This window comes from Thalassophryne amazonica, chromosome 6 (genome assembly GCF_902500255.1).
Source record: "Thalassophryne amazonica chromosome 6, fThaAma1.1, whole genome shotgun sequence".
In the NCBI taxonomy this organism is placed as follows: Eukaryota; Metazoa; Chordata; class Actinopteri; order Batrachoidiformes; family Batrachoididae; genus Thalassophryne; species Thalassophryne amazonica.
This window is the reverse complement of record NC_047108.1, coordinates 80,341,135-80,353,954: the sequence shown is the minus strand read 5'-3', so window position 1 is coordinate 80,353,954 and position 12,820 is coordinate 80,341,135. Positions and strand designations below refer to the sequence as shown.

General features: G+C 41.0%; 2 protein-coding genes across 4 annotated transcripts in view; one reads left to right on the top strand and one right to left on the bottom strand.

Moving 5' to 3' along the window:
* zhx3 (zinc fingers and homeoboxes 3) overlaps positions 1 to 9,744 on the top strand; it is a 45,108-nt gene extending 35,364 nt beyond the window's left edge. Inside the window, exons 6-7 of one of the 2 annotated variants that reach the window (XM_034172595.1) lie at positions 3,666 to 3,920; positions 8,855 to 9,744. In XM_034172595.1, coding sequence (XP_034028486.1) covers positions 3,666 to 3,920; positions 8,855 to 8,935 — 336 coding nt within the window. In that variant the 3' untranslated portion in view covers positions 8,936 to 9,744. Of the gene's footprint in view, positions 1 to 3,665; positions 3,926 to 8,854 lie in introns of both variants that reach the window. The other variant, XM_034172596.1, reaches the window with a different exon arrangement.
* An 863-nt stretch (positions 9,745 to 10,607) lies between these two features.
* Positions 10,608 to 12,820, bottom strand: part of plcg1 (phospholipase C, gamma 1) — a 109,152-nt gene continuing 106,939 nt past the window's right edge. For both annotated transcript variants that reach the window (XM_034172594.1, XM_034172593.1), the window contains exon 33: positions 10,608 to 12,777. In XM_034172594.1, coding sequence (XP_034028485.1) covers positions 12,735 to 12,777 — 43 coding nt within the window. In that variant the 3' untranslated portion in view covers positions 10,608 to 12,734. The remainder of the gene's footprint in view (positions 12,778 to 12,820) is intronic.

Below are 12,820 nucleotides of genomic sequence, written 5' to 3'. Positions count from 1 at the left end.
TTCCACAAAATTGATCCATAATAACAAACATTTTGAGATTTTCCTCTTAGTTTAAGCAGCACACATCAGACTGACCTTGAGATTGTAGGGTATGTGGCAGCACATATGGCTGCACAGCAAATCAGGGGTTCAGGGCCCCTTCACACATAACACGAAAGATGCAGAAACTGGAAGAAAATCCGTGAACCAAACACGAAATGGAGACCCACGAAACATTCCACCTGCTGTCATGAGGGACGTACGGTTGCACAAGTGTGCGGGATGCACTGGTGACTGTTATGTGCACAAGTACGAATACAGTATGAGCAGCTGGAACATGTTGCACCACATTGTGCCTCTGCTATGGGGGTAAAAAATGCATTTTATTGAATCTCTTTTATCGAGCGGACAATACAAGTATGAACCATCTGTTCCTCTGTAGACGGCCCATGGTCAAAGACGTATAGTCATGAATGAAGCAGTGCGCTCTCATTATGTCTTATGTCCAGCCGGGTATATAAATAATTAATACAATCACCGGACACTGATAGATTAGATATTGCTGTATTAGTGAAAATCACTGGGTTGATATAAAAAAAATAAAAGGGGACCCAATACAGAACCTTGCAGTTAAATAACTCTGGTTAAATAAAAATTAAATGCCAGTCACAGGATTTTAACCTGCAATTTACAGAAGTTCTGATTAACAAACGGAAACTTTACCACTGCACTACATTTGCTGTCTTACACCAGGAGCGTGAAATATTTAAAATCAACAAGGAGCTAAACGTATGTTTTCAAAAAAGAGAAATTAGACGATGTATGGACGTGCGTGTCGGGCCTGCCCGCAGCCTGCCGAGGTGCGCTATGTGTGCAGCCGCTGCAGCCCAGCGCAAAGGCAAAAGATGTTTATGTATTTCTACGTGAGGACAGCAGGAAGAGTCATGTGCCTCACGAAGGAAAGTTGTAAGTCCATGTCCTTCAAAACACGGTACGTGTTCCCCCACTGGGACGTCCAGGAGCAGAGATCTCAACAGCAGCTGCTGTTGGCAGACACGCCCCCTTGTCCGTTCAGTGCCCAGACCAACGTGTCACTCTCTTTGTGTGTTATGTGGTCATTCATTTTAGTTATTTGTTATGTAATTGTCTATGTATGTATTGTCCTAATTATTTATACAACCCCTGGCAAAAATTATGGAATCACCGGCCTCGGAGGATGTTCATTCAGTTGTTTAATTTTGTAGAAAAAAAGCAGATCAGACATGACACAAAACTAAAGTCATTTCAAATGGCAACTTTCTGGCTTTAAGAAACACTATAAGAAATCAGGAAAAAAAATTGTGGCAGTCAGTAACGGTTACTTTTTTAGACAAAGCAGAGGGAAAAAAATATGGAATCATGAAAAACAAAAGAACGCTCCAACACATCACTAGTATTTTGTTGCACCACCTCTGGATTTTATAACAGCTTGCAGTCTCTGAGGCATGGACTTAATGAGTGACAAACAGTACTTTTCATCAATCTGGCTCCAACTTTCTCTGATTGCTGTTGCCAGATCAGCTTTGCAGGTTGGAGCCTTGTCATGGACCATTTTCTTCAACTTCCACCAAAGATTTTCAATTGGATTAAGATCCGGACTATTTGCAGTCCATGACATTGACCTTATGTGTCTTTTTGCAAGGAATGTTTTCACAGTTTTTGCTCTATGGCAAGATGCATTATCATCTTGAAAAATGAATTCATCATCCCCAAACATCCTTTCAGTTGATGGGATAAGAAAAGTGTCCAAAATATCAACATAAACTTGTGCATTTATTGATGATGTAATGACAGCCATCTCCCCAGTGCCTTTACCTGACATACAGCCCCATATCATCAATGACTGTGGAAATTTACATGTTCTCTTCAGGCAGTCATCTTTATAAATCTCATTGGAACGGCACCAAACAAAAGTTCCAGTATCATCACCTTGCCCAATGCAGATTCGAGATTCATCACTGAATATGACTTTCATCCACAGTCCATGATTGCTTTTCCTTAGCCCATTGTAACCTTGTTTTTTTCTGTTTAGGTGTTAATGATGGCTTTCGTTTAGCTTTTCTTATGTAAATCCCATTTCCTTTAGGCGGTTTCTTACAGTTCGGTCACAGACATTGACTCCAGTTTCCCCCCATTCGTTCCTCATTTGTTTTGTTGTGCATTTTCGATTTTTGAGACATATTGCTTTAAGTTTTCTGTCTTGACGCTTTGATGTCTTCCCTGGTCTACCATTATGTTTGCCTTTAACAACCTTCCCATGTTGTTTGTATTTGGTCCAGAGTTTAGACACAGCTGACTGTGAACAACCAAGATCTTTTGCAACATTGCGTGATGATTTACCCTCTTTTAAGAGTTTGATAATCCTCTCCTTTGTTTCAATTGACATCTCTCGTGTTGGAGCCATGATTCATTTCAGTCCACTTGGTGCAACAGCTCTCCAAGGTGTGATCACTCCTTTTTAGATTCAGACTAACGAGCAGATCTGATTTGATGCAGGTTTTAGTTTTGGGGATGAAAATTTACAGGGTGATTCCATAATTTGTGGGTGAGTCCATATTTTTTTCCCTCTGCTTGGTCTAAAAAAGTAACCGTTACTGACGGTCACAATTTTTTTTTCCTGATTTATTACAGTGTTTCATAAAGCCAGACAGTTGCCATTTGAAATGACTTTAGTTTTGTGTCATGTCTGTGATCTGCTTTTTTTTCTACAAAATTAAACAACTGAATGAACATCCTCCAAGGCCGGTGATTCCGTAATTTTTGGCAGGGGTTGTATACCTGGCCTGGTGGTGGTCTGTTTGTAACATGACATGCCGTGTGCACTGACCCGTCATTTCGAGCTGTCAGTCTGCTGCAATCAGCTGACAGGCACCTCGCCATGCCGTGTGTGCTCAGACGTGGCTGTTCAGCCCCCATGTGATCATTTCTGTACATACATATCAGCATTTTCCCGCACTCCATATGTGTTGGGGATGGTGGTGAAAGACACGTACGCCATGTGTTTTGTGGGGGGGGTTTGACACAAGTGCACACGTGCAATACACATGCATACCACGTGTGTGGCTTTTTGCAACGCCACACTCATGGTGGCACTTAGACGAGTTTCATATCCAGCTCGAAAGTGATTGTCTGTTCACTGTTATTGTGCTGATTGTGCGAATGGCCACACATTTTCTAAGTGTCAAGGGAGCGGTGTTGAATGTTCGTGGAATTTGACCTACACCTGCCGCAAAAGGGATCAAATGGGCTCTCACAGGGCACACACTGTCTTTCAGCTGCTGGTGTGCGCAAATGATTGTAGCAACAGGGCTTTGGAGGCAGCTCTGATTGTTCATGAATGGCATGCAATTCCTCCTTTGTGTGCTAGTTGGCTTCAATTGTGTTATGTGTGAAGTGACCCTAAGATCAGAATCTTAAAATCTGCCCTTGTGTGAACAGATAGTCTGTGTAAAGAAAGTCACATCGGTGTAGTGAAATTTCTTTGTTCCAGTAAATGTTCAAGCAGCTACATTCAGAACCATCCAAAAGCGTAATGCTATTGTGCATCTGACCAGAATGATACAAAAGCATGAATGAAAATCTCAGCATCATCAAATGTGTGTTGGCACAGTGGTACAGTCTAACGCAGGTTGTCCTGTGTCCACTAGCTACAGCAACTGGTCCAGGCTAGTGGATTAACAGCAGACTTGGTGCGACACTGGTTCTCCACAAAGACATCGCTGCCCCAGATGGAAAAAAATGACAGCCATACAACGCGACCAAGATCAGTTAGTCCAGGAACAGCAGCCGAGCCACAAACCAGATCCTCACCGCTGCAGCGAGGAGGAGAGCAGGAGGAACAGGTGATGTACAGCGTTTCAGAAGAAGCAAAGGAGGCAGACACCGACCAGAACAAAGTCTACTAAAGGTAGATGACTGCTTTTTACAATTTATTATTTTTTGTGAGGATATGCTGGTAATAAGTCAAATCAAATCAAATCAATTTTATTTATATAGTGCCAAATCACAACAAACAGTTGCCCCAAGGCACTTTATATTGTAAGGCAAAAGCCATACAATAATTACAGAAAAACCCCAACGGTCAAACGACCCCCTATGAGCAAGCACTTGGCGACAGTGGGAAGGAAAAACTCCCTTTTAACAGGAAGGAACCTCCTTCAGAACCAGGCTCAGGGAGGGGCAGTCTTCTGCTGGGACTGGTTGGGGCTGAGGGGAGAGAATCAGGAAAAAGACATGCTGTGGAAGAGAGCAGAGATCAATCACTAATGATTAAATGCAGAGTGGTGCATACAGAGCAAAAAGAGAAAGAAACACTCAGTGCATCATGGGAACCCCCCAGCAGTCTAAGTCTATAGCAGCATAACTAAGGAATGGTTCAGGTCACCCGATCCAGCCCTAACTATAAGCTTTTTCAAAAAGGAAAGTTTTAAGCTTAATCTTAAAAGTAGAGAGGGTGTCTGTCTCCCTGATCCGAATTGGGAGCTGGTTCCACAGGAGAGGAGCCTGAAAGCTGAAGGCTCTGCCTCCCATTCTACTCTTACAAACCCTAGGAACTACAAGTAAGCCTGCAGTCTGAGAGCGAAGTGCTCTATTGGGGTGATATGGTACTAAGAGGTCCCTAAGATCAGATGGGACCTGATTATTCAAAACCTTATAAGTAAGAAGAAGAATTTTAAATTCTATTCTGGAATTAACAGGGAGCCAATGAAGAGAGGCCAATATGGGTGAGATATGCGCTTTCCTTCTAGTCCCTGTCAGCACTCTAGCTGCAGCATTTTGAATTAACTGAAGGCTTTTCAGGGAACTTTTAGGACAACCTGATAATAATGAATTACAATAGTCCAGCCTATAAGAAATAAATGCATGAATTATCTTTTCAGCATCACTCTGAGACAAGACCTTTCTAATTTTAGAGATATTGCGCAAATGCAAAAAAGCAGTCCTACATATTTGTTTAATATGCGCTTTGAAGGACATATCCTGATCAAAAATGACTCCAAGATTTCTCACAGTATTACTGGAGGTCAGGGTAATGCCATCCAGAGTAAGGATCTGGTTAGACACCATGTTTCTAAGATTTGTGGGGCCAAGTACAATAACTTCAGTTTTATCTGAATTTAAAAGCAGGAAATTATAGGTCATCCATGTCTTCATGTCTGAAAGACATTCCTGCAGTTTACCTAATTGGTGTGTGTCCTCTGGCTTCATGGATAGATAAAGCTGAGTATCATCTGCGTAACAATGAAAATTTAAGCAATGCTTTCTAATAACACTGCCTAAGGGAAGCATGTATAAAGTGAATAAAATTGGTCCTAGCACAGAACCTTGTGGAACTCCATAATTAACCTTACTCTGTGAAGAAGATTCCCTGTGATTCCCCATTTACATGAACAAATTGTAATCTATTAGATAAATATGATTCAAACCACTGCAGCGCAGTGCCTTTAATACCTATGGCATGCTCTAATCTCTGTAATAAAATTTTATGGTCAACAGTATCAGAAGCAGCACTGAGGTCCTTGAGCAGCTTGGTAGGAATGGGGTCTAATAGACATGTTGATGGTTTGGAGGAAGTAACTAATGAAAATAACTGACAGAACAATCGGAGAGAAAGAGTCTAACCAAATACCAGCATCACTGAAGGCAGCCGAACATAAAGATATGTCTTGTGGATGGTTATGAATAATTGTTTCTCTAATAGTTAAAATTTTATTTGCAAAGACAGTCATGAAGTCATTACTAGTTAAAGTTAAAGGAATACTCGGCTCAATAGAGCTCTGACTCTTTGTCAGCCTGGCTACAGTGCTGAAAAGAAACCTGGGGTTGTTCTTATTTTCTTCAATTAGTGATGAATAGTAAGATGTCCTAGCTTTACGGAGGGCTTTTTTATAGAGCAACAGACTCTTTTTCCAGGCTAAATGAAGATCTTCTAAATTAGTGAGACGCCATTTCCTCTCCAGCTTACGGGTTATCTGCTTTAAGCTGTGAGTTTGTGGGTTACACCACGGAGTCAAGCATTTCTGATTTAAGGCTCTCTTTTTCAGAGGAGCTACAGCATCCAAAGTTGTGCTCAATGAGGATGTAAAGCTATTGACGAGATAATCTATCTCACTCACAGAATTTAGGTAGCTACTCTGCACTGTGTTGGTATATGGCATTGAAGAACATAAAGAAGGAATCATATCCTTAAACCTAGCTACAGGGCTTTCAGAAAGACTTCTACTGTAATGAAACTTATTCCCCACTGCTGGGTAGTCCATTAAAGTAAATGTAAATGTTATTAAGAAATGATCAGACAACAGGAGGTTTTCAGGGAATACTGTTAAGTCTTGAATTTCTATGCCATATGTCAGAACAAGATCTAAAGTGCGGTTAAAATGGTGGGTGGGCTCATTTACATTTTGAGCGAAGCCAACTGAATCTAATAATAAACCCCTGGCAAAAATTATGGAATCACCAGCCTCGGAGGATGTTCATTCAGTTGTTTAATTTTGTAGAAAAAAAGCAGATCACAGACATGACACAAAACTAAAGTCATTGTGGCAGTCAGTAACGGTTACTTCTTTAGACCAAGCAGAGGGAAAAAAATATGGAATCACTCAATTCTGAGGAAAAAATTATGGAATCACCCCGTAAATTTTCATCCCCAAAACTAACACCTGCATCAAATCAGATCTGCTCATTAGTCTGTATCTAAAAAGGAGTGATCACACCTTGGAGAGCTGTTGCACCAAGTGGACTGACATGAATCATGGCTCCAACACGAGAGATGTCAATTGAAACAAAGGAGAGGATTATCAAACTCTTAAAAGAGGGTAAATCATCACACAATGTTACAAAAGATGTTGGTTGTTCAGTCAGCTGTGTCTAAACTCTGGACCAAATACAAACAACATGGGAAGGTTGTTAAAGGCAAACATACTGGTAGACCAAGGAAGACATCAAAGCGTCAAGACAGAAAACTTAAAGTAGTATGTCTCAAAAATCGAAAATGCACAACAAAACAAATGAGGAACGAATGGGAGGAAACTGGAGTCAACATCTGTGACCGAACTGTAAGAAACCACCTAAAGGAAATGGGATTTACATACAGAAAAGCTAAACGAAAGCCATCATTAACACCTAAACAGAAAAAACAAGGTTACAATGGGCTAAGAAAAAGCAATCGTGGACTGTTGATGACTGGATGAAAGTCATATTCAGCGATGAATCTCGAATCTGCATTGGGCAAGGTGATGATGCTGGAACTTTTGTTTCAATGAGATTTATAAAGATGACTGCCTGAAGAGAACATGTAAATTTCCAGTCATTGATGATATGGGGCTGCATGTCAGGTAAAGGCACTGGGGAGATGGCTGTCATTACATCATCAATAAATGCACAAGTTTACATTGATATTTTGGACACTTTTCTTACCCATCAATTGAAAGGATGTTTGGGGATGATGAAATCATTTTTCAAGATGATAATGCATCTTGCCATAGAGCAAAAACTGTGAAAACATTCCTTGCAAAAAGACACATAGGGTCAATGTCATGGCCTGCAAATAGTCCTGATCTTAATCCAATTGAAAATCTTTGGTGGAAGTTGAAGAAAATGGTCCATGACAAGGCTCCAACCTGCAAAGCTGATCTGGCAACAGCAATCAGAGAAAGTTGGAGCCAGATTGATGAAGAGTACTGTTTGTCACTCATTAAGTCCATGCCTCAGAGACTGCAAGCTGTTATAAAAGCCAGAGGTGGTGCAACAAAATACTAGTGATGTGTTGGAGCATTCTTTTGTTTTTCATGATTCCATAATTTTTTCCTCAGAATTGAGTGATTCCATATTTTTTTCCCTCTGCTTGGTCTAAAAAAGTAACCGTTACTGACTGCCAGTTTTTTTTTTTTTTCCTGATTTCTTATAGTGTTTCTTAAAGCCAGAAAGTTGCCATTTGAAATGACTTTAGTTTTGTGTCATGTCTGTGATCTGCTTTTTTTTCTACAAAATTAAAACAACTGAATGAACATCCTCCGAGGCTGTGATTCCATAATTTTTGCCAGGGGTTGTAGAGTAAATGCAGTGTTGAAGCTGTCATTCTCAGCATCTATGTGGATGTTAAAATCACCCACTATAATTATCGTATCTGAGCTAAGCACTAAGTCAGACAAATGGTCTGAAAATTCACAGAGATACTCATAGTAACGACCAGGTGGATGATAGATAATAACAAATAAAACTGGTTTTTGAGACTTCCAATTTGGATGGACAAGACTAAGAGTCAAACTTTCAAATGAATTAAAGCTCTGTCTGGGTCTTTGATTAATTAATAAGCTGGAGTGGAAGATTGCTGCTAATCCTCCTCCTCGACCCGAGCATTCTGACAGTTAGTGTGACTTGGGGGTGTTGACTCATTTAAACTAACATAATCATCCTGCTGTAACCAGCTTTCTGTAAGGCAGAATAACTCAATATGTTGATTAGTTATTATATCATTTACTAACAGGGACTTAGAAGAGAGAGACCTAATGTTTAATAGACCACATTTAACTGTTTTAGTCTGTGGTGCAGTTGAAGGTGCTATATTATTTTTTTCTTTTTGAATTTTTATGCTTAAATAGATTTTGTATGGATAAAATAGATTAAGTATGGATGATTTCCAATGAATCATAACTTGTCTCTTAGGAAACAGAGGTGTTAATGTTGAGTATGCAAAACATGCATAATTCAGTAATTAGTCATAGTGACATGTGCACTTGCCTCTCTGACCAGTATGAAGTGTACCAATCTTATATTAAGTTCAGGATTACAGAGACTGTGTGAATGTATTGAATTTGTTTGTTTTACTCATGATTGTAGGAAGAGTTTGAGGAGTGACGTTCCCGGCACGTCTTTGCATAAGGGTCTGACGAAAAGGTGGAGGACGCAGTTTGAATAGCATCACTGGATGGAAATGGACTTGGAAACCATCTCACCCCCCTTGTTGCTCAAACCAATACGGGAGGGGGCTGACGACCCCCACTACATGAGATGGATGCAAAAGCTAAATCCCAGTCTCCATCTTTTGATAGTCCTTGTACTCACACAAATATCTCCCCCACACCCGCCATTTTCTGTTGAGGATTAACTTCCAGGACAGACTGCAGTGAGCAGAGGAACGAACAGTGTGGATATTTTTCTGGCATAATTTATTCCAACTGCCTGCTGTGATGGGAGGGAAACTGGAAGTGGTGGTGGGAGGTACCAAGGCCTCGGCGGATACTGATTGGGGGTGGGGCCTGGGTTTAGCTCATTTTTGACTACGCTGACCCTCAGACTGTATTGTTGGGTCTGGAAAAAATGCACAGCTGTTTGCTGCAGGGTGCTTGCCAAAGCCTTAAAAATCACACTTGATCATAAATATAACTGTATTCCACTTTTACCATCATGTACCCTCATACGGTTTGCAGTTTCTTTTCAGATGTGCTTCGGTGTCTGTGAACTTTTTTCATTGCATTCTTTGGGGTTTCTTTTCTTCTCTCATTTCTTTTTAAAGAGGGCAAGTATTCATCAGACTATGAAAGCTTGTGTCTTGTAGCATCAACTGTTTCTTCACATCCCTGATGTGTACGTACATTTGTTTATATGGAACTTTGTAATGTAAAATTTGACTGTAAAAGAACTGTGAACTTTTGACGGAGTTCCTTGCTTAGTCTTGATGTATAATTTTTACAGATGGCATTTGCAGAATAAATAGATTGACACAAATTTGTCATTGAGCTACAGTTTTTCCAGTTGTGAACATCAGATTTGTTCTGACTCTAAGTTCAGTTTCTTTCAGTATTTTCCGTACCTGTGGTAGTAAGTCCCTTCGGCTGCTCCCTTGTTTGCACTTGGGGTCGCCACAGCAAATCCAAGGTGGATCTGCATGTTGAATTGGCACAAGTTTTACGCCGGATGCCCTTCCTGACACAACTCCACATTACATGGAGAAATGTGGCAGGGGTGGGATTTGAACCCGGAACCTTCTGAACTGAAACAAAGCGCATTAACCACTTGGCCACCACCCCTGCTCTTTTTCGTACCTGTGGTGTTGAGTTAAATTAATTTTGATGCAACAGAGGGGCCACAAAAGGCAAAGTAGTTTAAAGTAGTATTTTATTTTTCAGGTTTGAATATGGTTCATATGAAAGGCAAAATCAAAATGAATAATTTCCTCTCTGTCACTTAGGCACATTACAGCAAGTTGTTTGTAAATGAGGCCATCAATTACACACACACACACACACACACACATACACAAAAAGAATAAAGAAAAACAAGCAACATTTATCAGCTCTACACACCCACACGGGTTTAATTCCGGCTGATTAGACCTCTGTTCAGGTGAAGGTAGGTGGCGCTATGAGTTTACCAAGGTTACCAAACTTCATCTTTAAAAAAAAAAAAAAAATGCAAAAGGCAAGTTGCCCTACCAAGCTGTAAAATGGAACCAGTGAGGTCATTCTCGTCTGCGCCACACATCAATTCAGATCTGATTAGTCGAAATAAGTGAAACAGTCCCTGCGGGGGTGACAGAAAAGAGACAGCAGACGGGTGAGAAGGAGGAGCTCCACAAAGCCCCATTCACAGGCTGCTTGAGGGAATAACGTGTGCTTTAGGATAATATCTGGGTTGCAGAGAACATACAGGGAGTCTTTCAGCTTCTCCCCCCAGTTACCTTAAATACACTTTATGGCTTAATTGTGTCTCAGTGACACTGAGCAGGAATACTGAGTTTTAAAACACATCATTAAACTAGGATCAAAAAAACACTTTATGATGCAGAGGACAAAGTCACACGTGCACATTTTCGTGAATCTGCACCTAAATTTTTCTTTCCGTCTGCCAGCTGGAGGATTAACGTGGAGCTTCAGTTTGGTCCTCATAAAATACCATAAATGCTGAAGGAAGCCGGCGTTCCCAGTGAAAAGCCGAATAGCAGATTTCAGCATTTCATCACAAAAACAGGAAAGTATTGACTTCATGTGGAAAAGCAACTCCAGAACTTATGAGAGTAACAGTGTGAACACCAACTGTCCCTCGCAGGGACGGAAATTCATGAATTTTCAAAATGATATATCATTATCCATTCTGATCCAGTCCAATTCCTGATCAATTTCCCCTACTGAATCCTGATCAGTTTTTTGTGTGTGTGTGTGTGGTGAGGGGGGAGAAAATCTACAAGTATTCTGCGTGAATGGATGCTTTCTTGGAACACTAAACTGTCAGAAAAACATGGATGAGACCTGAAGCACATGATCCCCATGGACTGAAAAATTTGAATCCAGTTCTCAACTGGAACTGGTTTTCAATTCCCATCCCTAGTCCCTCCTACCTTTTGGTAAAACATAACCTGCAAGGCTAACGTTTTTCTTTAATGATGTCAACACAATGCTTCACAGATGGCGACTGTTGGTCAACAATAACAAATTTCTTAAGTGTCTACAGGTTTGCTGCAAACCTCAAAACTGCTTCCAAAAGTCCGCTACTGCTGTCATATAATTCTAAGAACAGTTATTAACAAATTAAAACACTTGACGGGGTGGAATTTCGTAAACATCATAAATGCAGGAGTACAAAACTAAACAAATAACCAAAACTAAAATTATTAATATTTGGATATTCTGACAAATCTGAAACATTTATAATGTTTCCAAGTCCCTTTCCATGAAGACGTGTACATCGAAGTGCAACTCTTACCAACTGGTGTGAACAGATTGCAGATTATAACATTGTCGTAAACTGGTAGATTATACAAAGAGGAAAAAAAAATCTGACAATTTAGAACGGAATAATAAGAAACTCATTGGGATCCACAGCTCTCCTAATTTAGTGCACCATGCGGTGTCTGAAACCCTGCATCCATCAGTCAGACTGGCTGTTAAAGGTGTGAGACGTGCACAAAAATGGAATGATGTCTAGTTTTCGGAATGTAAATCGGAAATTATCAAATTTGCAGAGGGGACAGGATACTGTCTGCAAATGGGCTATGACATCTTTCAGCATTCAGGAAAACCAAAAGAATTCATGTGTCAGTATGGCGTTAAGGTGTGAGAGAGGAGGCACATCGTTTCCTCCACAAAGCAGAGAGGAGACATCAAAAGCAGCCACACAGCCCTCGTGTTTTACACAAATACATAAAAAAAGGTCACAATATGAATGTTTAAATAATTATAATAATTAAACATGGAGTCTGAAACTCTTTGAGAGCAGGTCGGCTGCTGCTGTTTTCTGGCCAACAACAGAGCAGCAATAAATACGTATATTCATAAAAGCCAAATGGAGAGGAGCCTGAACTGGAGGCAGTTCCACACAGATACCTGTGGTGCTGCTGTTTCTCTCCTCCATGCCTTCAAACTGCTGAGCGTTTGTGTTCACCTACAACAAACGAGAAGGCGATGCATTCCACAAACTTTTACGCGAGAGGGAACGTTTTAGCCTTTTCGCTCGCCGGTCCATTTCTTCTGCCTGCCGCACCTCCTGTGTCCGGGGCCCTCCTCCTTCAGTTCAGGCGTACGCTAAGGAGGCTGGGTGGTGGCAGCCGGGCAGATGGAGAACAGAGGGAGGGAGAGCTGCCTGAAATGTAGGCCAAAGCGGTGGCGGGCATTTCCATGGAAACAGTATTCACAGCAGTCAGTGACATCATCAGTACGGGGGGAGGCGACTGGGTGAGAGGTGGTGGGGTGCAACAGAAATGCATCCTGATTGGCTTGGACTTACACACGGTTTTCTCCGCCCACTTTGGTCCGCCGCATCATCCTGAAGGGAAACACAAAGACAAGGCTAGAGTCTGCTGCAGGCA